Source organism: Pleurodeles waltl, chromosome 4_2 (assembly GCF_031143425.1).
Source record: "Pleurodeles waltl isolate 20211129_DDA chromosome 4_2, aPleWal1.hap1.20221129, whole genome shotgun sequence".
Classification (NCBI taxonomy): Eukaryota; Metazoa; Chordata; class Amphibia; order Caudata; family Salamandridae; genus Pleurodeles; species Pleurodeles waltl.
In genome coordinates this window covers 890235892-890260954 of record NC_090443.1, presented here as the reverse complement: position 1 = coordinate 890260954, position 25063 = coordinate 890235892, and the positions used below count along the sequence as shown (strand labels likewise).

General features: G+C 44.2%; 1 protein-coding gene across 2 annotated transcripts in view; it reads right to left on the bottom strand.

Moving 5' to 3' along the window:
• Positions 1-25063, bottom strand: part of RAB3B (RAB3B, member RAS oncogene family) — a 485656-nt gene that overhangs the window by 99199 nt on the left and 361394 nt on the right. For both annotated transcript variants that reach the window (XR_011203005.1, XM_069232675.1), the window contains exon 3: positions 386-504. Coding sequence is in view for 1 of the 2 variants with exons in the window: in XM_069232675.1 (XP_069088776.1) it covers positions 386-504 (119 nt within the window). In the remaining variant the exon portion in view is untranslated. The remainder of the gene's footprint in view (positions 1-385; positions 505-25063) is intronic.

The following is a 25063-nucleotide window of genomic DNA, read 5'->3' as shown; positions in this document are numbered from 1 at the left end:
CATAATAAGGCCCAGAGAGGGCATGCATCCTCTGCCATGCTTTCTATTAAATTATATATTGGAATATTTCAAAGAGTTAGAAACGCTTTTTAAAAGAATATGACAGAATTGAAATATTTAATAAATACTTTTCTAACTAGATTTAAATTTGGTTTTGACGTACATGATTCAGTACTCTCTTTGTCTCTGCAATATCAAAGTAAACAGGGGCAAGCTTGTCACTACAAGTTTAGTTGCTTACTTTAGTACTGCATTGTTGATGGTGTCGTCTAGAACGCAGCAGCGATAGAGGAAGACACGCAGCATTTGAGAACCAGTGAAGGCGAGGCCAGACTACTGAAAAAGGTGACTGGCAGGAAACCTTCAATGAAAATGGCATCCTTACCAGTCTTGGACTGAGGTGAAGGATTCTTCATTGGTGATATCATACATCAGAATGAAACCCATAGCTCCTCGATAGTAGGCAGTCGTGATGGTTCTGTACCGCTCCTGGCCAGCTGTGTCCTGAAAACAAAAATACCATCATGAAAACCCACTGAAGTTCAGTTTCAATGAATACAGGGTGAAATAGTTTGTTGAAGCAACATTATCACTCAAACTGTCTATTGTCTGCCTCCACTAAGCCTACAATCTTACTTCTCTTCCACAACATGGCATAGCCAAATCTATTTTCGTCAAGGAGAAAGTTTTCCATAGTCTTGCAAGAATTTAAGATCTAAATGAATAAAAAGTAGCACTCATTTACTCCAACTGTTGCTCATAAGTAGATATATGTATATATATGTCACTAAGAAAACCAGCATATACAGGGACGGAATTTTTAGGTTAGCATTTTGACCATACAAATTCGAAAGATTTCAGCAGTCATAGCTATACTTATGTTAAGAAACTATGACTCATGGCCTAAAGTTACTTCACGATACAAGTTAGAGTTTCTTCAGATAGGTATAACTAAAACTGATGAATTTCTATGGTTTTCTATGGGTACAACATCAACCTAAATATAAAGTCCCTTTAACTTAGATTTCTCAGTGAATTTCTATGTTGTTTTTTTAATGTGTAAAGTAATATAATTACCATATGTTAAAACAACCACTGCCGCACTCTGCCTTAGGCTGTGCTGGGCACGGGTTGGCCGCAGGACCACTCAGACACTCACGTACCCACTCACAGACCCACTCAGACACTCATACACCTACTCAAAGACCCACTCATACACTCATGCAACCACTCACAGACCCACTCATATACTCACGCACCTACTCAAAGACCCAAACGCACCCACTTACAAACCCACTCAGACACTCATGCACCCATCCACAGACTCACTCAGACACTAATCACCCACTCAGAGACCCACTCAGACCGTCACAGATCCACTCACAGAAACACTCAGGCCCTCTCGCACCGACTCACACCCAGACAGACACTCTGACACCCAGAGCCACCCTCTCACACCTATTCTCACACCCAGAGAGACAGACCCTTCGGCTGTGCGCAGCACTGGGTTGTGTGGTTATTGGGGTTGGCCGCAAGGCCAAAGGCTGTGTTTGGCAGTTGTTGGATTAATGTATAGTAATTAATGTTACTTTATGTTTAAAAAAACATAGAAATTCACTGAAAAAAACAAAGGTTACAGGGATGTTATAGTTAGGAAAGAGAATTAAGAAAACCATAGAAATTCACTTACAAAACCAAAGTTACAGGAATATTATAGTTAGGTTCTGAATTTACTTGCACAAAACCATAGAAGTTCAGCAGTTAAAGAGTTAAGTAACTATAACTTATGCCCCCGCCATGCACTGCTAATTACCCCAGATATTACATAGGCCTGGGTGGAGTTCATGGAGTTCTGCTACGTGGAGCTCTGCAAAGTGCCCAAAAAACTCTGCTGCTCTACACGGAGTTCTGCAAGTGGCAAAGTGCGTTGGGTCACGCCGTTTGACTGATTTTTAGTGCCAGGTGTTTGACCCATGCTAAAAACATCAGTGCAAATGGCTTCCTGCACAATGCAAGAGGGCGCTGCTTCTTTTCTGCCACTTGAGTGGATTTTCTACTCGAGGAGCATCTTCCTCAATGCAAATGGAAGGTTTCTCAACGCGAGCGGTTGCAACCATCTGCGACCACCCTCGTGGAGAAATCTCGCCGGGAGGTGGTCATGAGTAAGATTTTCCTTGCTCGTGCTTGCCAACTCATGGTTGGCATGCGCGAGCGAGGAAAAAACTCCACTTCACGAGTTTTTTGGAACTCCATGCTTTAAGCAGAGTGGGAAAAGCTATGCAAACTCCGCAAGCGGAGTGGAATTCACCACCCACCCATAATATTATAGCACTCATAACAACATCTATAATGTCATTAAAAATATAAGTGAAACAATAGGAGTTGTACTATTGGAAAAAAACTGTGCATGGGTGGTCCACGAGTTATAGGGTGTGAGTTATAATTACTTGAAATAACTAACTATAACTGCTGAATTTCTATGGTTTCCTGTGAGTAAATTCAGAACCTAACAATAACATCCCTGAAATGTTTGTTTTTTTAAGTGAATATCTCTCTCTCTCTATATATATATATATATATACACATATATGATATACACATATGATCAACTTGTTAGTGTCAGATAAACCAAGGCAACAAGCTTAACCCTCTTGATGGAATACAGTTATATCACACTCAGCAGCCAGAAAATTAACAATAGGCATTATCCCTGCCCTTATCCTTCCCATTTGGATGAACTCTCAGACTCCTGATCGGAATCCTACGAAAATTGATCCGTCAACTGTGCCCATAATAGTATCTCATCAGTTCCTTTTTCATCAGTACGTGAAAGTTTCATATGTTGCTCCTCTGCCGTCCCCCACTCCAGTAGGTCCCTCCGCCAATGCTCAAAAGTAAAATTATAGTTAGGTGAATATACCAGTGACAACATTAACATTTTGAACTAAAAAAAAGCACAGGAATTCAACAGTTATAGTTAGCAGAGCTAACTATGAGTTAGGGCCAAATGGCCCCCTCCCTGAGACATTATTGGCTCCGAGGATCCCATCCCCTCAGGCCTTCATCACTTATAGGTGGGTGTTCTGGTGCCCACAAAGGGCACCTACCATATATTCCTTCAGGGTCACAGGGGAGCCTCAAGGCCCCCAAGCTCCCAAGCGGCTCCCCTCAAGCACCAGGAGCCGACATTGCTCCCGCCAGTGGGAGCACCTACTAATGAAGCTCCCTCCAAGCAGGAGCAATATTTTGATACGTTTCCCGGCCTGCATCAGTCCGGGCAGGGAAACAGATCAAAAGTCCACTCCCACAGGGTGTGAATGTTTTTAAAGCTCCTACCTGCTTGAAGCAGATTTGATGTTTGGTCCCGCTTGGCAAGAGATTTAAAAATGTTCCAGACAAGCAGGAGCAAACACAGGTTTCCCTGGCCACGCCTGCGAAGGCAGGCAAACCAGTATGTCCTATGGTGGGCTCCCCAGGACATAGCCTGTGAGACAGCCACAGGGCAATTAATGGCCCAGGGAGTAAGGCCATGTGGCTTCCCCTCCCTTAAAGTAATTGGTCCCAGGCGTGGGCTCTCTGGTGCCTTCAATGCCTCAGGGGGCCCATGTGGTTCCCCTTCTCATTTTAAGTAATTTCAGCTGCATGGCCCCCTCCCCATTCTGAAAAGTTTTGTCCCCTGGAGGGAAGCCGTGTCACCCCCCTCTCTTACATGCAAATTTTGGCTCCAGTTGTGGGCTTACCAAGGCCTTTAATGACTCGGGGGTGGGGCCACATGGTCTTCCTCCTCTTACCTGAAAAGTTTGGCCCCAGGGGTGGATTCCCATTGGCCTTTAATGGCTCGGGGAGGGTGCCACACACCCCCATCCCCTTTATAAATACAGTCTCAAGGGTGGGCTTCTCAGGGCAGAAACTTAATGAACAAAGCCCGGCAGACATTTTTGTTTTTTTAACACATGGGAGCCACACAGGATTATGGCAATATTTGCTCATTTGTTTTTTGTTTTTGACCCTGGGTGTTCCTTCTCGGTCCCCCATGGGGCTTAGGGGGTCAGGTTATCCCTACCATGCTCCCTTATATTACCTTTATTTTTTATTTCAGGATAGGAGACTAAGGGGGTCATTCTGACCCTGGCGGTCTTTGACCGCCAGGGCCACGAATGACGGAAGCACCGCCAACAGGCTGGCGGTGCTTCCTTGCCCATTCTGACCGCGGCGGTAAAGCCACGGTCAGAAAACCGGGGCCGGCGGTTTCCCGCCGATTTAGCCCCGGTTGGGCGAATCCGCCATGGCAGCGCTGCAAGCAGCGCTGCCATGGGGATTCTGACCCCCTTCCCGCCAGCCTGTTTCTGGCGGTTGTCACCGCCAGGAAGAGGCTGGCGGGAACGGTGTTCTGGGGCCCCTGGGGGCCCGTGCACTGCCCATGCCACTGGCATGGGCAGTGCAGGGGCCCCCTAACAGGGCCCCAGACAGCTTTTCACTGTCTGCCTAGCAGACAGTGAAAAGCGCAACGGGTGCAACTGCACCCGTCGCACGGCCGCAACACCGCCGGCTCCATTCGGAGCCGGCTCCTGTGTTGCAGCCCTCCTTCCCGCTGGGCCGGCGGGCGCTAACATAGTTAGCGCCCGCCAGCCCAGCAGGAAGGTCTGAATGCCGTCAGCGGTCTTATGACCGCCGCCCGCCAGAGTAGGAATGAGGGCCTACGTCCCTGAATCCTGTAATGGCTACCAGAAAAAAATTTCTCATGTTGCTGACAGCCAATGAGACTGCTCGTGCGCGCCGGAGACTGACTCTCATGAGAGCAAGATGGCTCAGGGGAAATAAAGCTCCCTGGGCCAATCAGAATGCTCTATTTTTAAACTGGAGCTACCCCAAGAGTCTCTCAAGTCTTTTGCAGACCCATCAGTCCACTATACAATTATTGTTGACCCTTCATTTCTCCAAAACAAAACAGATTTATACCAAATCAAAAACGCACAAGATCTAGCTTCCTACCACATTTGGTATAATTCCGTTGAGCAGTTTTTGCGGTGACTAGTCTTAAAGAAGTCTATAGAAAATGCATGGGGATTTTGCGTTTTGGGACACACACATTTTTCTTGGACCCCCTTTAAGGATCACTCTGAAACTTTCCATGCACAAAGTAGCACCCTTTTGGAAAGCTTTATGGAGACTCTTCAAACTGTCCAAAGTTATTAGCAACACAAAAAACACTTTTTCTCTGGAAGAGCTATCCTAATTATAACTACCTAGTGGTGACTGCCAAGGTTATGTATAGTTAGGTATAGTAATAATAGCTAAGCTTATACATATTATAAAAATACTACAAATTTACCAAAAAACGGAGGTAAAAGTGATGTTACAGTTAGGTTTTGAAATCAGAAAAAAACTACCAGCTGGATATAAAATAATCTGACATTCACCAGTTATAGTTTGCTGAGCTATCTATAACACGCACCCGCCATGAACTGGATAAGACTGCACATATTACATCACTAAGTTGAGACTGAGAGAGGGGACCAAGAGTGACAGACAAATGTAGGCACAGAGAGTGGCAGAGCGAGTGGTAAGAGAGAGGGATAGAGGGAGATGAAGTTGATTGAGGCATTGGGCATATTGAGAGAGAAGAGAAGTAGACAAAGGTGAGGTAGAAAGATAGCTGAAAGAGAGCATGATGGTACAGAGAGAAGTAGAGATAGAAAAATAGGTTTAAGGTTAAAGAGGTAAGGTGAAGTAATGAGAGAGAAACTACAGACAGATTATTTTTCAGTTTAATTGTCACCAACTGCCTGAGAGTGCAAGGGTCAATGCTGGGCAGCGCAGGCATGCACACTAAGGGATAGTTAATTTTTTTGTGCAATGCAGCACAGCAACCAAAGCTGCAGCACGCATTTGCACAAGGTGTTAAAACAGCGTAGACTTATATTTATTAAAAATGGCCTGCTACTCTTCACTGCCCATCTACTGGTGGATCAAGAGGCACAAACAGGCTGTCCAGCGCCACGCACAACCTTTGCACCATGGTGCACAGATATGTGTGCACTTTATAGCATAGGATTGGTACTAGAAGCATATCATGCCAGTATAAAATACTATGCCTAGACAGGGTGCTAGAAAATAACTCCTTTGAAAATGCAGTCAGAAATAAACCAGTACAACCAAGACCAGATGCACATACAGGACTTAACACCTGAATACAACCCCTTGCTTCATTAACACCTTTGCTTCACTTAGTCATAGTACCGTATACGAGCAGATTGTTTTGAGAATCGCATCCTATGCAAATATGAGATACACCTACAAAGACTCCACATTAACCCCAGGGAAAATGAAATCAAATTATGTCCATAGCCTGAGTTGCCGACTTCAGAGCTCAGCAAATTACTTAGGGCCTAATTTAGAGTTTAGATGAGGGGGTTACTCTGTCACAAACGTGACGGATATCCCTTACACAGTATTACAATTCCATTATTGCCAATGGAACTTGTAATATGGTGGACGGGATATCCGTCATGTTTGTGACGGAATAACCCTTCAACTAAACTCTAAATCAGGCCCTTAATCTCCCGTGCCTACAATTCACCGCCTTCAGATGAGATTTTATGTGTGCTCCTAAAATCTGTTTGCTCATTACATTCTGTGTGTTCTCCTAAAGACTCTTGGCCTGTGACACTGTGTGCGTGTTCCTAAAGTCTCTTGTCCATGACATTCTACTTGTACTCCTTATATGAGTTGGCTCATGACATTCTTTGTATCTGCCTAAAATCTCTTGGTCCATGAGATTCTGCATGTGCTCAAAAAAGGTTGTATGACGGAACCATGCATCCCTTTACAACGCCATCATCAAACTTTTTTACCACATATATGCCTTTACCAACATGCCTTTACTATGAAAAGTTTGTTATAAAGGCATGGTTGGTAAAGGCATATGTGTGGTAAAATTTTAATTGATAAGTATAAGCCCTATATATATTTTTTTTTCAACTATTTTTATCTGCATCTATAACGCTATATGGTATTGATGTTAGAACATTTGTTGCTCTCTTACTAATCTAAACTATGGCTGAGCGTAGAATGCTGTGGGAACAAGCTGCAGCTGAATTATTTAATGACACCAGGGATAGCAATGACCTCCTGGCGCTCACATTCCCACCACTTCTAATATTATCAATCAGCTGGAAAAAGCACGGATTTTGGAACTCAAAAAGTGGTGGGAAATGACTTCTTTGACTAAATATATTGAAAATGGCAGGGTGCCACGGGGCCTTCGTATTTTAATATTGCCTACCCTAGGCGATATGGATCTGGATCTGCTGGAAGAATGGAAGACGCAAACAGCTGAATGTTCACTCAAACTTATGGGAACTTTGATTACCCAAGCGAAAAGACGAATGGATGAACAGATTAATAAGATTGAACAATTGACTAAAGAAGTAGAGAAAATAGTTAATCAACAATAGGTTTCTAACCAGTTAGCTAAAATAGAAGAACGAATCAAAAATAAGGAAGAGGAAATCAAATCACGCAAGGCACATAAATTCAATAGAGACAAACTAGATTACGAACATGGAAGAATCTATACGTTCGCACGCAAGTACGACATTTTAAGAACAAAAGATGTGCCAAAGAGTGGAGCAGGGGCTGTTATACATCAGACCTCCACAGATGACAGCTCGGATGTAGGCTCCTCTGCAGATGAGGCACCACACAATAAATTGGATTTTCAGGGGGAAATGCGACTCATGCAGATGGCTATGCCACCCTCTGGCCTAAATCGAAGACGCAGCCGAGGAGGCGGAAGACGAGGCGGGGGAAGAGGAAGAGGCAACAAACACAAGGAATAAAATCTAGTACTCATCCTCTGATCAATCTGCACCACCCCTGTACTATTGTCAACATTTCCAAAATCATTCTAATAGATAACCAATCACGCATTCTTGATTTGGGACTTAGCTTTTGTCCTCATGTTCAATGGGATTATGTCAGCACATGTATTGAACTATATAAATTTGTTTGCAAATTACGACTGATCAAACATTTTTCCAATAAGGATAAAACCTCTTTCTCCCAAAGTGGGAGTAGTAGGGCTCCTTCTACAGGATTCAACATTGTAGATAGCACTGAATTGATTGCCATCAATGATTTAGCAAAAAAGGGCAATGTGTATGGACATTCGACCAATGATGATACCAATACGAACATTATGATGTTGAATGAGATGGGCTTTATTACTGATCAACATAGTACCAGTCGTTTGAAACTGCTGAGCAAATTCAATCCTCAATTACCCAGTGGAAACTTAATTGATACATTTCATGAGTTGGTGATTGGAGACATTGACAAATTCCGTATGAAATCTCCATCTAAAAGCATGAATAGATCAAATTTTACCAACAAGACTGGAAAGATCTGAATACATTGAGATCCAATACGTCTATTATCATTAAGCCCTCTGATAAAGGCGGAAACATTGTTATTATGGACACACAAGACTATACCAAAGAAGCCTATCGACAATTGACCAATACTGATCATTATGATAAATTACGGATTAACGCTAAGGCTCAATATCAAAAAACCTATCATGAGATGCTCAGAGAATGGCACATCAAACATCATATTGACTATGATGAATATCTATATCTTAAAATTGAACATCCAAAAATTCCATGTATCAATTTTTTGCCCAAAATTCATAAGAATAAACTACATCCCCCAGTTAGACCAATAGTTAGCATGAACCAGTCTCTGTTGGAAAATACTTCAAGATATTTGGACCTGTTTCTGTGCACCTTTGTTACTGAATTACCCTCGTATTTATGTGATACTAATGATTTCCTGGCCAAGATACACAACATTCCTTGACATAAATATTATCTAATGGTCACTATGGATGTGGCTTCTCTCTAAACCTCCATCAAGCATCAATATGGGATACAAGCTTGCAGATATTTTTTAAGAACAAGGCCCATTGAGTTCTTTGAACATACAGAAATGCTTTTGTCCATTGTTACAATTTTGTTTGACCCATTACCTGTTCATGTTTGATAATTTATGTTTTTTGCAAAAACAGGGGACGGCTATGGGTGCTTCCTATGCTCCCATGTATGCTAATTTATATATGGGTTGGTGGGAGAAAGAGGTGGCTTGGTCTGAGGTTAATAACATTTACATGGACAATGTGGTATTGTGGGTGAGATACACTGACAATCTTTTTATCATCTGGGATGGCTCTGATCAATCATTATTGGACTATATAAATGTACTCAATGAAAATGAGTTTAACATTCACTTAGAAACTACCTTCAGTAGAGACACCATTGAATTTTTAGATGTTTTACTGGAAGTGAAAAATGATCGACTAGAGACCACCATTTATCGCAAACCCACGGCGTGCAATTCTATTCTGCATGATAATAGTGGACATCCTACGACACTAAAATGGAGCATACCTTATAGTCAATTTCTGCGGGCTCGCAGAATATGTTCTGATGAGAGTAGGTATAATATGGAAATCCTGATAATGACAGAAAGATTTTTAAGTAGAGGATATCCTTTTAAAATCTTGGTTGATGCACAGAACAGAGTCAAATAGAAAAGCAGGGATGAGTTACTTTTTAAGAACACACCCATAAGTAATGAGACCTCCTAGAATATTTTTAGAATTCAATCAACAACATGGTTCATTGAAAAACATATTACAAAATAATTGTCATATTCTACAGAATTATCCAAATATCAGGGACATCATTGGCCAACATCCTTCCATAACCTATCATAAGGCTCGCTCATTAGGAGACCATCTGACTCGAAGTTTCTTCTCTATGAAAGACAATACATCTTGGTTGAGCAAAAAAAGTCTGGGGTTCAGGAAATGTGGCCACTGTAAGGCATGTAAATATGCACAGAATATGCAAAATTATCAAACATTTGATGGACGCCATTGTGAGATTAAGGATCGGATCACATGCGAAATTGAATATGTGGTCTATGTTGTTGAATGTGGATGTCGAAAAAAATATATAGGTAGTACCATCCATAAGTTGAAGATCAGATTTCTCCAACATTTTAGAGCCATCAAAAACCATGATAGAACGTATCCTTTGGCTAAACACTTCTGGGATACACATAATGGCGATTGCAGCACTTTAATATTCTATGGAATTAAATTAATCAAAAGTAATCCTAGGGCGGGCGACAGAACATTAGAACTCAGACAAATGGAATCCAAGATGATTTTATTACTTGGATCTGAGTCTCCTTGGAGTCATAATCTTGATGCTGAATTACATGTCCATTTATGAAATATTATAGGAATTGAATTTTAATCAGAATTTGATCATAGTGGAAAATGATATTTATTGGTGAAACAGTCAGCATCTATTAGATTTTGTAGACAGTATAATATCTGTATTTGCTATGAATGAGTGGTGATTTGAATTTTTATGTTGCCTTAAGAAATACAGAAAAGTATATGTTGATTTTTGATTTTGATTTTGATTTTTCTTCCTATACCTATATGGTATTAAGGGAAGTAAATTGTAAATTATAAATTCCAAGACTTGAATGATAAAAGGCTCCCCTGCATGAGTCACAGTATATGATGTCATTTGTGTAAGAAGGCTCCAGACTAAAAATCCTTTGCTCAGCTCAGCAGTATAGCTAGACTATTTATAAATATTTATAGCATGTGACACTTTATTTCTAATCGCAATTTTAGAAAATAATAGTGATTTTATCTATTTTCTTATTTGAATAATAATGAGAGACAATTGAAGTATTCAACTATAGGATAATGATTATTTATATTTGTTATGATTGTATTTAAAAATATTAAAAAATAGTTGATCAAAAACATTTGATAAAATATTTGTTGATAATGTTGAATAATACTCTTTATTTGAGCTAATCATGATATGTCAATGAGCTAATCATGATATACTATTTGGGGCTTTTTACATAATGCAGTGGAACCATTTTGATTGATGATTAATAGCTTCTATCTTCATTTTATTGTCTGTAATTATTATGATGATTGATTTGTTCTTTAATTGTTATAAGCTTTATTAGTGTCCATGTCAGCATAAAATAATATACGCAAATTACTGTGAAGGCAGCATTATGCTACTAATATGTAGGTTTACTTTAGCTAATTGCATGTTAAAAGATGGCCGCACTATTAGTTTGCACTAGCATGGAATGGAAACAAATGATGGCTTTTAAATTAAGTATATAGGATGCCGTTTTATCGGCTAAGTTTGTCCAATAGAAGGCGTTTGCCGAAACGCGTTGACATTCTTTGTAGGAGACTATGTCGTAATTACATGGAATAAAGCTGAAGAAATTCATTTCTGATTATTGATTCATCCTCATGAGTCGGTGAAGGGATTGGTGCAGCCGTTTGGTGGGTAATGTCCCACCAGTTGTGGATTTATATATATATATATGTATATATAGGGAGAGTGAGAGGTATATATGAATATATATATATATTTAATTTATGTTAAAATTTCAAAGTTTAAGGTTCAGACTGAAAGGTGATCTCACTCTTTTTAATTGATAAATACATTTTGCTATTCTATTTATCCAGAAATATCTTATGCTAAGTATATCATTCACCAAAGCCTAAAAAATAATTTTCTCTCCCCCTCACTTTCTTTCTCTTTGTCTCAATTTATCTTTTTCAAACTCTTTCTCTCATTCACACACCCACTCAGACCCTTATGCACCCGCTCACAGACCCACTCAGACCCTTTTGCACCCAGTCACAGCCCCACTCTCACCCTCATGCACCCACTCGCAGCACCACTAAGACTCTCACACACTGTCACAGACCCACTGAAACCCTCAATCACGCGCTCACAGACCCACACAGACACATTAAGACACTGATGCACCCACTCTCACACCCAGACATTCATGCACCTACTCACAGACCCACACAGACACTGACACACTCACTGAAATCCTCATGCACCCACTCACAGACCCACACAAACACTGACGCAACCACTAAAACGCGTATGCACCTACTGTCACACCTAGACGGAGAGGCTTAAAGCCACTCTTGCCCCCAGATACACCCTCTCACACCTGTTCTCACACCCAGAGAGACAGGCCATGGCCAACTCCGGCTACACACAGCTAAAGGGCCATGAGCAGTGTGGGGTTGAGGGAGGGTTGGCCGCAGGCAGTGCGCAGCAGTGGCTGGATCACCGTATAGTAATGAAAAACCATAGAAATTCACTGAAAAAAGGCAAAGGTTACAGAGATATTATAAGTAGGAAATAGAATTTTAAAGAAAACATAAGAATTAGCTTAAAAAAACAATTTACAGGGATGTTATAGTTTGTTTTTTCAGTGAATTTCATTTTTTTTAAATGTAAAGTAACTTCCATTACTATACGTTAATCCAACCACCGGTGCATACGGCCGTGCATGGTGGCGGTTGGCCACAGAGCCTGGACTGGAGCCAGGCACTGCAGTCAATCCCTATAGCCATCCAACCCTGTGCCGCACATGGCTTTCGGCCACGCGCAGCGGGGTTAGCTGCAAGCCCAGCCCCTATAACCATCAACCCTGTGCTGCACATGGCCTTTGGCCATGCAGGGATTGGCCACAGGCCCTATATGCACCCAACTGAGTGCCGCGCATGTCCTTTGGCCGTACGCAATGTGGGTTGGCTGCAGTTCCTATAACCACCCAGAGAGAAAGGGAGAGAGGGAGAGAGAGAGCTTTTTCAGGCTTTGGTGCATGATATACTTGAATGCAATATTTTCAGACAAATTGAAAAGAAAAATGCATAACTCGAGTAGGCAGAGTGTGATCACCTTTCAATATGTACCTTAAATATTTGAAGTTGAAAAGAAATGGTAGTATGGAAATTACCACAGTCACACCTAGACTAGAACCCACAACCTTCAGTCTGACACTCTGAGACCTTAGCCACTAGGCCAAAAGTGACTACTTAGCATGTGGTGACCAGACTTACCTATGACTTTGAACCCAAACATTTTGAGTGGAAAAAGACTTCAATGTTACATCACTAGGAATGTTTAAAAGTGAGCACACTGGAAAATAAACAGACACACTGCCCTGAGACACAATGATTTGAACCTTCAGCCTACCTTCAGCCTACTGAGTGCAAGAACTTTACCATTAGGCCAGAAGTGACCAAGGTCTGCTGTCAATCAAAATATAACTATAACATTTGAACCAAACCTCTTGCTAGTGTGACACTTTGATGTTATTGCATGGAGAGACCACTGCAATAACAATCTCTCTCTTCACCACAGGGGAGCCTCAAAGTCCCTGCGGTCCTAGCTGGCTCCCCGAGGGAGCCGGCATTACTCCCACAAGGAGGAATCTGCTTTAAAAAGTAGCTTGCTGCATGAGGGAGCAATGTTTTCATCTGTTTCCCTGTATACATATTTGAGTGCAGGGAAACAGATGAAAACTCCGCTTTCTGCAAGCAGGAGCCGGTTGACAGCTTCATCAGGCAGAAAGCGGTCTTTGTTTGCTTTTTCTTGGTGGGAGCTGTCATCTCCCACCAAGCAAAAGCAAACAGCTATGTTCCGGGGGTGGGCATCTCAGGACATAGCAGGAGCCGGCCCTGGTGGTCCCCACCGCATCCACCATGAATTTGCTGCAACAATTTAAAATGTTTGTGTTAGAAAGCTAGTAGTATTTAATTTATGGGCCCTGGGTATAGAGATACCACTGTATAAGGGACTTATAGGTAAATTAAATATGCCAATTAGGTATAAGCCAATCATACCAACTTTAGATGGGAGAGCACCTGCACTTTAGCACTGGTCAGCAGTGATAAAGTGCTCAGAGTCCTAGAGCCAACAGCGAGAGGTCAGAAAAACCAGGAGGAAGGAGGCAAAAAGACTGGGGATGACCCTGCGTAAGGCAAAAAGTCCAACACAACCCCCTACCAGCCAAAAGCCAGGGGAGAACAATCAATACCTTGATGTACTTCCCTGATTGGGGCGATAGAACAAGGACCCAGGCCCACAACAGCAGGGGCATGTTCCAGTTCTACGCCTTCCTGACTCCACTTGGATCTCTCTGTCAATGCTTCCCAGGCAGCCTAGACCAACCCACGGGGGTTCTCTAGCTTCCAATGGCCAGAACCAGGCCCCAGGCCATCTAGGAGCCTCTGGTCTCTGAAACCATAACGAGTGGGGGGCGGTAGCCCCAGGTGCAAAGCAACATGTCTCCACTCCACTTCCAATCAGTTCAGGGGCTCTACCCTGCCACTGATCCACCAACCTAGGGTCTGCACTGATAGGTTCTACAGGGGCTAGAGGCGAGGCTCTCCTCCCTCTACCCCTCCGTCTAGGATCCCACCCTCCTCTCCTAGGAGGGGTATCACCAGAATCCACACTTGCCAGGGTGCTGGGTACAGCAGCCCTGCACAACTCTCTCGCCAGCCCAGGATCACTACCTGGTGACTGACCACCCAACCTAGGGACGACACCCTTGGGTTGCACAGGGGTCCGGGGCGGGCTTCCCCCTCCCTGAACCCCACGTCCAGAGTCCTGTGTCTCCCCACCTCGGGAGAAGCCACCAGAAATTTCACACGGGGGTGAGCACACTAACCGCCCCCCCAACCAGGTCAGAGTTTCTTTTCCCACAAAGTTTGCCAAGGTTTCAGCTAAAAAACCAAAGGGCTTGAAAAGCAAAAAAAAATCTCCTCCACTGATTTCACTGAGTTGTCCTTTTAATAAATATTCATCTAGAAAAGGAAGGTCATGAATCAAAGATCTTTGTGGCTATCGGCTACCAAGGCTTATGACCAATCACGGCTCGGTGACTTAGCGTGGAGGGGGGAACAAAGGAAAACATTAAATTTAAAAACAAATCTTTTTTTACTTTTAAAGGTTTGCAGCTGCTGCTGCTGGCGGGGAGTGGGGCGACGATCTTCCGCCATAGCAGAGGAACCGCCGCTGCCCATGATACCACTGATGCACTCCCCAAGGAATACCAATAGTGTCTGACAAAAACTGTGTAAGAAAATTCATTTTTCTCCAAACCTGTGTTTGGTTTTTACCTTACTGTAAACAGTCAAACAGCAACTGAAAGTCTTTTAACAACACCTGCAAAGCAAATGCAGCATTTGCTTTGCAACTCGGAGGGCAAATTCTCGAACCCAAATAACTCCTTTTGAAGCGCTCTTCCGCACAATCTGAGAGAGAAGACCCCTCCGAAGCTGAAAAACTTAAATGGGTGCCATACTGGCCAAGATGGTAGTGACCTTCGTCACCTGGAGGAAATTCACTTCAAATTGTTCCAGTGGATATCTCTGTCAAAAACCACAAATTAGATTTCTCCAAGTATTTTCACTCTTTCTCAGCACCATATCTTTAACTCTATCTTGGTATGCGGTTCAGTCTACTCAGTATTCACCGATGCTCTGGTCTTTTGAGTCCCATTCTTGGTTACTCGAGGGAAGGGCGACTCCTTCAATAGGCACAGTTCCACCTTTCACTGAATGGTACATGTCAAGTATATTCCAAGAGACTGCCAGATAGAAAGACACAGACAGTAAAAAGAAACTTCCTGGCAATCTTATAGCTCTTCATCGAAGATGTAGATTCATGTGGAGTTTAATAGGAATGCACCAAACTCTCCCTGACCTCAGGGGAGAGCAAAGAGGCAAGAAAAGGTATCCCAAAGTACATCCAGTAGAGGTTCCAACTGCAAGAAGAAAAAATCCGGCCCAATAATTATAGCAAGTATGTGAAGAACAGAACAAAAATTAAGGGAAGGAATGCACTGTGACGCTTCCATTAGTTGGGAATGCCTCCTTATATATAATTCAAACAGGAACTGACATCATAGAAAAAGACTCCACTTTATCTTGATTGGGAACCTCCAGATAACATTCGAGGGACTGACCACTGTCTTGGGAGAGAGTTATAATCATGCACTAGAAAAAACAGCTTAACGCAGCAATGACTTCGCCCATCACTGGCCTCAGTCAGTGGGACGGAGTGGTGGATGCTCTGGTCAAAGCTCAGTTGCACAAGCACTGCTCTGGGAGAGGCATGGAGCACTTTACAGCATCCCGGCTATTTCTTTACTGTATAATGCCCCCAACATGCATGGGCACAGCGTGCCATGCATATGTGTACTTCTGAAACATGAAACAAAAAGGACTAATGCTTTTTCAGCAGCGACTGGCAGTGCAACTTTTCGAACTTGTGGTGCTACAGGAAGTGATGCTGTAGGAGATGGGCATTAGCGGAGCTGAATTCTGCTGTCGCAGCTTGCGATGGCCATGCTCCTCTATTGCAATTCAAGTTGGAATGTGGGAACTGGTTTGCAGGGAGTGTCCGAGGCGCAGTCAGGAGTTATTGGGTTCTAGCTGTGCCACATGGATGTTTTCACCTTCCTCTGGTGTTGTGAAGCCACCTCATTTTTTAAGCCAAATTGAGCACTGAGGGCCAGATGTAGCAAGCAGTTTTGCCCATTCTGTGTCTAGGGGAAAATGTGTTCGTACATATGGCCCTGAGTACTCTTATTTTGCGCTTGGCCCTCAGCGATGTGACGCCAGTGGTGTAACAAAGGCCCCTGCAATGTGGGCGGCGAGCTCCAGGGGGCCCCCTCAGCACAGCACATGACCTGAGTGAGTCCAGAGGGGGACCTCTCCGCGTTATGTGCAGGGGGGGCTCCAGTTTCGTTATGCTACTGGGTGACGCGGAGCAGTCCAATATTTACTCAAAGGCGGTGTGGACCAGAAATGCAGAACTCCACGATAATACTTAATAACTTGATGCCAAGGCTGTGATTTTGCTTTAAAAATAAAAGTAGTGTAATTCAGACAATGGAATAGCAAAATTATAATTACGAATGTACTTTATGAAAAACATCCCTCTGAGGGTTCTTCTGATTTAGAGATCTGAGTAATAAGGTTTCTCCAGATCAGGAATTCATACTTTAGTGTCTGTCAAATGGCTCACAATGGTACACAATGAAAACCCCTTCGCAATGCGTTTCTCAGAGATTTCACAGTGTAAGGCCCCTTTACATTGTGCTTGCCAGAGAGTTCAGAAAGTAAAACTTCGTCTTAAGGTATTTTCAGAGACCTTACAAAGTAAACCTCCTTCCTACTGTATTTGTCAAGTGGTTTCACCACTTTATCTGATATGGGGTCTGCGTTAACAATATATGTGTGTTATAAGCAACGGATTACTTCATAGGAGGGCTAACACAACTTCTGCCCAATGAAATAGCAGAAAAGAAGGTCATCAGAGGTGCAAAGCCAGAACCATAGGGCCACCTTATTGTTTGACTCAAAATGAGACGCTTTAGGACTTGAACTCAATGGTAGAAGGCAGAGCAGGTCAAAGATTACTGAATGAAGTGGTGTGTGTGTTAGAAACTCAGAACTCTGCAAAAAACACAGTAACACCTAATAAATCAATGTCCAAGAATGATTTTACATTTATAAGAAAATGCACTTTAATTCTCAACTAAGCAGTGCTTAATTTGTGCTTGTTCTTTCCGGTGCTGGGCACTGGCACTTATTTTTGAGGGCCGGGGCTTAGTCTTCTCCTCAGGCATTTGCTGCGAGCAAAATACACATATGGGAAAGACGGAGAAAGGGAAAAACGAAAAAGCGTCACAAAGGGCGAAGGTAGAAAGGTCAAAAGTGAGCTGAAGCGCTGGGGGTGGCTTTAAATGGATTAAAGAGGCCCGAGATGGCTTCAGGATTACGCTGCCTCCGTATTCCGTGCTCGCACATTTAACTGCAGCAGCCTCGTGTTTCAGGGGACTGCTCTGAGCACCGCCACTTTTCTATTTACAAATTAAGCACTGCAACTAAGTAAATGCTAAGTAAGAATTTCCTAAATTACAAACTGAAAATCAGATCTCTCAAGCTCCTCCTGAACTAGAGATCTGTGTAAATATGAAATCTTGGCATTAAACTATGTAAATCTCCTTCCTATTGTGTTTGTGAGAAAGCTCACAGTGTAAAACCTCTTCGAGCTATATTTATCACAGGGTTAGAGTATGTAAAGTTATTTCCCTCTGGATTGGGCTTTGGGTCAGCTCAGCTGCCTATCAGTTATGAGCAATGGAAATCCGCCATATGTAGACTAACACAGCTGCTGCCCAATCAGACATGCATCAATCAATCAATCATTGAATTTGTAGAGCGCGCTACGTACCTGTGAGGGTTTCAAGGCGCTGGGGTGGGGGGGATGGCGAGCTGTTGTTACTGATCAAAGAGCCAGGTCTTGAGGAGTCTTCTGAAGGTGAGTAGGTCTTGGGTCTGTCGCAGGTTGGTAGGGAGCGTGTTCCAGGTTTTGGCGGCGAGGTATGAGAAGGATCTGCTGCCGGAGGTTTTCCGTTGGATGTGGGGGACGAGGGCGAGGTTTGCGGAGCGGAGCTGACGGGTGGGGGTGTAGAAGCTAGGTCTGATGCTTTGTGAGCGTGGGTAAGAAGCTTAAAAGTGATCCTCTTGTCCACGGGGAGCCAGTGAAGGTTTCTCAGGTGGTGGGAGATGTGGCTGGGGCGGGGTACATCGAGGATCAGCCGGGCAGAGGCGTTTTGGATGCATTGGAGGCGTAGTAGGTCTTTTGCTGGGATGCCTGTGTAGAGTGCGTTGCCGTAGTCTAGCCTGCTGCTGACGAGGGCCTGTGTCACAGTTTTTCTTGTTTCTGTCGGGATCCACTTGAAGATCCTACAGAGCATGCGGAGTGTGTTGTAGCATGAGGAGGAGACTACGTTGACCTGTTTAGACATGGTGAAGGAGGAGTCGAGTCCGAAGCCCAGGTTGCGTGCGTGGTTGGTTGGTGTCGGTGGGGTTCCTAGTGCGGTAGGCCACCAGGTGTCGTCCCAGGCGGAGGGGTGGGTCCTAGGATGAGGACCTCCGTCTTGTTCGAATTGAGTTTCAGACGGCTGCTTTTCATCCATTCGGCAATGGATTCCATTCCCTCGTGGAGGTTGGTTTTGGCTGTGCGCGAGTCTTTGGTTAGCGAGAGGATGAGCTGGGTGTGGTCTGCGTAGGTGAGAATGTTGAGGTTGTGTTGTTGGGCTACTTGTGCGAGGGGGGCCATGTAGATGTTGAACAGCGTCGGGCTGAGAGATGAGCCTTGGGGGACGCCGCAGATGATGTCGGTGGCTTCGGAGCGGAAGGGGGGGATGCGGACTCTCTGGGTTCTGCCGGTGAGGAATGAGATGATCCAGTCGAGGTCTTTTCCTTGGATTCGGATTTCGTGAAAGCATGTTTTTAGGGTGCGGTGGCAGACTGTGTCGAAGGCGGCAGATAGGTCCAGGAGAATGAGGGCTGATGTTTCGCCGTTGTCCATTTGACGTCTGATGTCGTCTGTGGCTGCGAGAAGGGCGGTCTCAGTGCTGTGGTTTCGTCTGAAGCCGGATTGGGAGGGAGCCAGGATGTTGTTGTCTTCGAGGTGGCTGGTTAGTTGTGTGTTGACTATTTTTTCAATCACCTTCGCTGGGAAGGGGAGTAGGGAGATCGGTTGGAAGTTCTTGAGGTCGTTGGGGTCTGCTTTGGGCTTCTTGAGGAGGGTGTGGATTTCAGCATGCTTCCAACTTTCCGGGAAGGTTGCTGTTTCGAAGGAGATGTTGATGACCTTCCGTAGTTGGGGGGCGATGGTGGAGTCAGCTTTGTTGTATACGTGGTGGGGGCAGGGGTCTGACAGAGATCCTGAGTGGATGGAGTTCATGAGCTTGCGTGTCTCTGTGTCGTTGACGTTGGTCCAGGAGGTCAGGCGGTTTGCACAGGTGGAGCTTTCGGGGGTGGGGTCTGGCGTGGGAGTGGCGTTAAAGCTGTCGTGGATGTCGGTGATCTTTCGGTGGAAGAAGGCAGACAGTGCGTTGCAGAGTTCTTGGGATGGAGGGATGTTGTTGATGTTGGCGCTGGGGTTGGAGAGTTCTTTTACGATGCTGAAGAGCTCTTTGCTGTCATGTGCGTTGTTGTCCAGGCGGTCTTTGAAGTGGGATCGTTTGGCTTGTCTGATGAGTTGGTGGTGTCTGCGGGTGGCATCCTTGTGGGCTGTGAGGCTGTCAGGTGTGTGTGTGAGGAGCCATTCCTTTTTTAGTTTTCGACAGTCGCACTTGGAGTTTAGGAGCTCGTCGGTGAGCCAGGCGGCTTTTCTTCTGGCTTGGTTGTTGGTGGGTTTCTTGAGTGGCGCGAGGATATTGGCGCAATCGTTGATCCACAGAGTGAGGTTATGGGTGGCGGTGTCTGGGTCGGTGGGGTCAGAGGGTGGGTTCTGGGCGAGGGTGTTGGTAAGTTGGTCTTCCGTCATTTTGCTCCAGCATCGGCGGGGTGGTTGTTGGGTGCGATGGTGCTCGGTATGTTTCTTGTAGGTGAAGTGGATGCAGTGGTGGTCAGTCCAGTGGAGTACGGTGGTGTGGTTGAAGGTGACGTGGGCTTGGGGAGAAGATGGGATCAAGTGTGTGGCCGGCGATGTGGGTTGGTGTGTTTACGAGTTGTCTGAGTCTGTGGTTTGTGAGGTTGTCGATCAGAGTAGTGGAGTTTGTGTCGTTGTTGTTCTCCAGGTGGAAATTTAGGTCCCCGAGGAGGATGTTATCCGTTGAGTTGAAGTGCGTGGGTGCTGGTGAGGTCGGCGATGGATTCGCTGAAGGGTGCTCGTGGTCCGGGAGGTCTGAGGGCGTCGTCAGTGTGGGTATAGACCTTGAGGGTGGATTTGTGGGCCATGGCTATTCCTCCTCCGATTCCGTTGGTGCGCTCCCTTCGGATGATCTTGTAGCCGTCCGGGATGGCTATTGCGATGTCGGGCGCCGAGGAGTCGTTCCACCAGGTCTCGGTCAGGAAGGCTACGTCGGGGGGGTGGAGTCGAGCAGGTCCCAGAGCTCGATGGCATGCTTGCGTGCAGAGCGGGTGTTGAGGAGTATGCAGTGGAGGTGGTTTGTTCCGGTTTTTGTAGGTTTCGTTGTTCTGTCTGCAGCTGCGGCATGAGAAGGGTCCGTGGGTGTTCCTTGGTGAGGACTGGAAGCATGCTGTGATGCGGCCGGGATTGAGGGCGTTAAGTTGGTCGGCCGTGTAGAGGCGTCTGGAGGTGCGGGGATCTCGCGGAGCAGGGGGTGTGGCGCTGGGAGCGGTCCAGTCGCGGGCGGGCATAAAAGAAGATCAAAGGGTGGTGGAGGGGGTCCCAGCTCTCCGTCTATGCAGCTTTTTCGTTCTTTTTTGTGTTTACATGGCCTCTTCTAAACAGCTAAAGCTGTCTACAGCCACAAAAACTGCATCTTTTTGACATGCGCCGGGATATCATTCAAAGTTAGTCCGCCATTTTGCAAGGAACGGTTAGGCAAACCCTCATTATTTTCGCAAGTGTGGGATAACCAGAAGAAAACTTTATATTAAGTGATTCTCAGCATTCTGGTCTTGACAATAATCGGATTAAAAATATACTCCAGCAGCGATACAACCAATGCCAACTGCTGACCTTGGTAATAGAAGTCTTTCTTTTTTTTTGCCAATATCATTGGAGAAAGGCTAGTAAAGCAAAACGGAGAATAAATCATGCTAATTGTCTGTTTTTATATTTCTAGCGTGTCAGAGAGAAGCATTGATATTCCAGGGATCAGCTCAACCGTTCAGCGAGTTCAAAGGTCAGACAAAAAGGGGTGATGGTTGAGACAATGGAGAGCAGAGGCGTCAACGTCGTTAAAAGCCTTACTTCTGTCCCACGGCCAAAAAGGCAAATTATTTATATGAATCCAGACATTATTATGCAAACCGGGTTATGGTGTGAACGGAAACGCAGACCTTGTCCTCTGAAACTAAAAGGTTATCTGCAGGATTAAAAAAATGAGGTGCCGGGTGGAAACACCTAAAGGCACTAATGACCCCTGGAGCCCTACATCCTGTCAGTCCGATGAGAGGGGAACATTAACGAGGCGTCCTCTACAGTGAAATGGGCAGGTTTGTGACCCGTCTTGATTGCCTTCTGTACGGCCATTCTTTCACAGCAACCGTCTCCAGGATTAGCTGAAATCACAGCGGAAGGCCCTGCTGTTCCAGGCGGGTGCCATCTTAACTCTTTGCTGCCATTTTGTTCTAGCTGATTCCTGGAGCGCGGCCAGAGGGCCGGAGTTATATTTACAACACAGGGTCAGTGTAAAGTGTCCTCTTGCTAGTGCTTAACATGTGCAGAAGGTGGGGCCCTGCAGTCTTTTGGGGGGATTTTTTCCATCATCAACTTTTGACCCAGAGCAAGAATGAGAAAGGCACAAAAAGGAGAGAGGGGTGGAAAACAATGGCAAAGGGAGAAAGAAACTGCAAAGAGTGTACCGAGGTGAAAACGAGGAGACATCCTTGGTATCCTGCAACCCTGGTGGATTTCAGCACTGCCCGCAGCCTGCTCCCAAAACAAACTGTTGGGGCCTTGCACTTTATTTCCGTTTACAAATTATGCTCTTCATTTAGCCATATCAGAGTCAAGCTATGTACCTATTCAATGGGGGCTTTATGAAACAGCAACCACGTTGTCTATGTTCACTGTCTTTGCCAACACCATCGTTACTACACCTCCCTGGGTATCACTGGGGCTGGCTTTGCCCTCGTTTAAGCACATCGATACAGAGTCCAGCCGGGTAAGGATCAAGCGCAGATTAGATTTGTGACTGAGGAATATACCTATCATACTCCAAAGTACGTTGAGTGGAGCATTAAACATTTGTTTTCTAATGCAGATCAGGTGCATTCACAGTGTTCTAATATGTGTAATCAAACATTTAAAAAATATGTTCTCTTTATCCAGTCCTGCATCAAAAAACTCACATAATATACTGACCACACACCTCCACAAAACCCAAAAGATACCAATCTGCGCTCAAAATGTTTGACAAATAACACTCAAATGTGTTGCAATGCCTCACTAGTGGCAGATTGTGTCCTTAACGATAAGAATTCCAGAAGGCCCATTTATGTGATGTTGTCAGGTTGGGTTTTTAGGCCTACAATGACAACATCCAGTGAATGACCCCTCCTCTTAAACTTTTAACGCAGCGTTTCCCATACTGTGCCTTGCGACACACTGGTGAGTTACAGGTCGATTTTTGGTGGGTATCACATTTGCAGTGTTTCAAAGACAAAGGTTATATGTCAGGCTATTTCTTCTGACAAATTGCTGCTTATTCTTTTAACATGAGGATTTGTGTTTACTTTTATTTCTCTGACTACAGAGTGACAGACGTTTTTAAAGTGAAATATGAGACGATCTTGCTGGTACAAGGAGTGCAAAAGGAAAAATAAATGTAATTCTGAAGTGGGTTGTAAACAGATTTTATTAGGATCAAAGCAAATGAAGTCACTTTACTTGGTGATGAAAAAATTATATTCACAAAAATCAGATTTTCACACATTAGCATTTGTGTGCTATGTAGTTTTATCAGTAAAACTGAATGTGTTTGTAAATTTACTGGCCATTTCAATGTTAAATGTGTTGTCTGTAAATGACAATGCTCTACCACACCATGCTATAGTAATTACACACAAAAATCACCCCGCCTTATGCCCTTAAAGGTAGGTGAGTCACAAAGGTTTGTTGTTCTAAAAATTGTTTTGTGGTTCTAAAAAGTTTGGAAAGCACAGTATTAAAGTATTTCTAACAGGCAACAAAATACGTTTTTACCCTTATGCTTTTGAACTTCTTGTGTGAGGCTTGGTGAGCTCTAAAGAGGAGCAGGAAATAACTTTTGGGAACCAATATCTTTTAAAATTGTAGATGCCTTCCACAAGATTCATCCCACCTTCTCCACTTCGGAGGCCAAGCAATAGGTGTGCATCCTTACTAGAGAGACAGAGGGGTGTTCAGTTCTACCTACTAGAGTATTCCTTAACTGCTCAATTAGATGCGTCACATTCAGTTCACCACCACCTTAGTGCCCTGAGTTCTACCAAGAGTAGGGCAGTAAACTAGGCATTACAGAAAGCATCCATTTCCTAGTTATAATATGGGATAATATGCCAATTAAATATCTCAATTGTACCCATGGACATGAAAACAAACAAAAATATAACCATGCTTTGTTTGTCGTAAGGAAATTTGCTCAGCTTGCTATGCTTCCATATTGTGACTGACCACCTTCAAAAAGAACCAAGGATAAGCCCAGGTCTTCAAGATGTTTTATGAGCAACAATTGATGGAACAGCTATGCCCGCTCACTGGATGCTGACTTTACCATGGTTGAATGTGATGAACACCACTTCCTTACCTAATTTTTACCCAAATTATGGTGTATATATCAAGAGGGTTGTTGAAATTAGTTTATTTTAGAGCACGGCCTTACAAACCATAGAATAATTACAGAGAGTATTAGCGAGGTCAAAAATTGCATGAGATCATCATATACAATGTAAAAGAGCAACATGTTTACAAAAATGTTATACTTATAGTAGATATATAAGTGTTCTCTGACACAATGTGGATGAGTTTGCCTCTTGCCACATCTGACACACCAAATTCATGCACTGAAGCTCCCGGACTAAGAAATGGTGACAGTACAATACATGATCAGGAGGCACACCACCCATCAGCTCTTCAACACAGGGAAAGCTAACCTACACGTGCGCGAGTGGTGAGGGATGGGGTGTCCTACCAGTGAGTAAGGGCAAGATCTGGTGCCCTACTAGGGGGAGGGATAAGCGTTCGGGTGACAGGTCTGTTTCAGAGTGGCGGATGTAACATTTCTACCACTCTACTGCTCCATTGATTGATTCTCGCAACCGCTGCACAACTAGCAGCACTGATGACAAGCTGTGAATAAACATGGAATCGTGAATATTATATTACTCACAGGTGATGTGCGGTGGCGGCCAGTGAAAAACACCATCACTGCTCTTAAGAATGCACTTGTTCACCAACACCCAAAGGACACCCTTCGTTTACACCAGGCCATAGTAGTGACTGAACAAGCAGCATGCCGCTTGCCTTTTGCTGGGTGGTTGTTTGGGTTTATTGCTTTTATTTGCATATTATTGTTTACTTCATCCCACCACCACCACCTGACAAGAGCCTTTATTAAATGATCTTTATTGATGTTATTGCTGTAAGAGGTA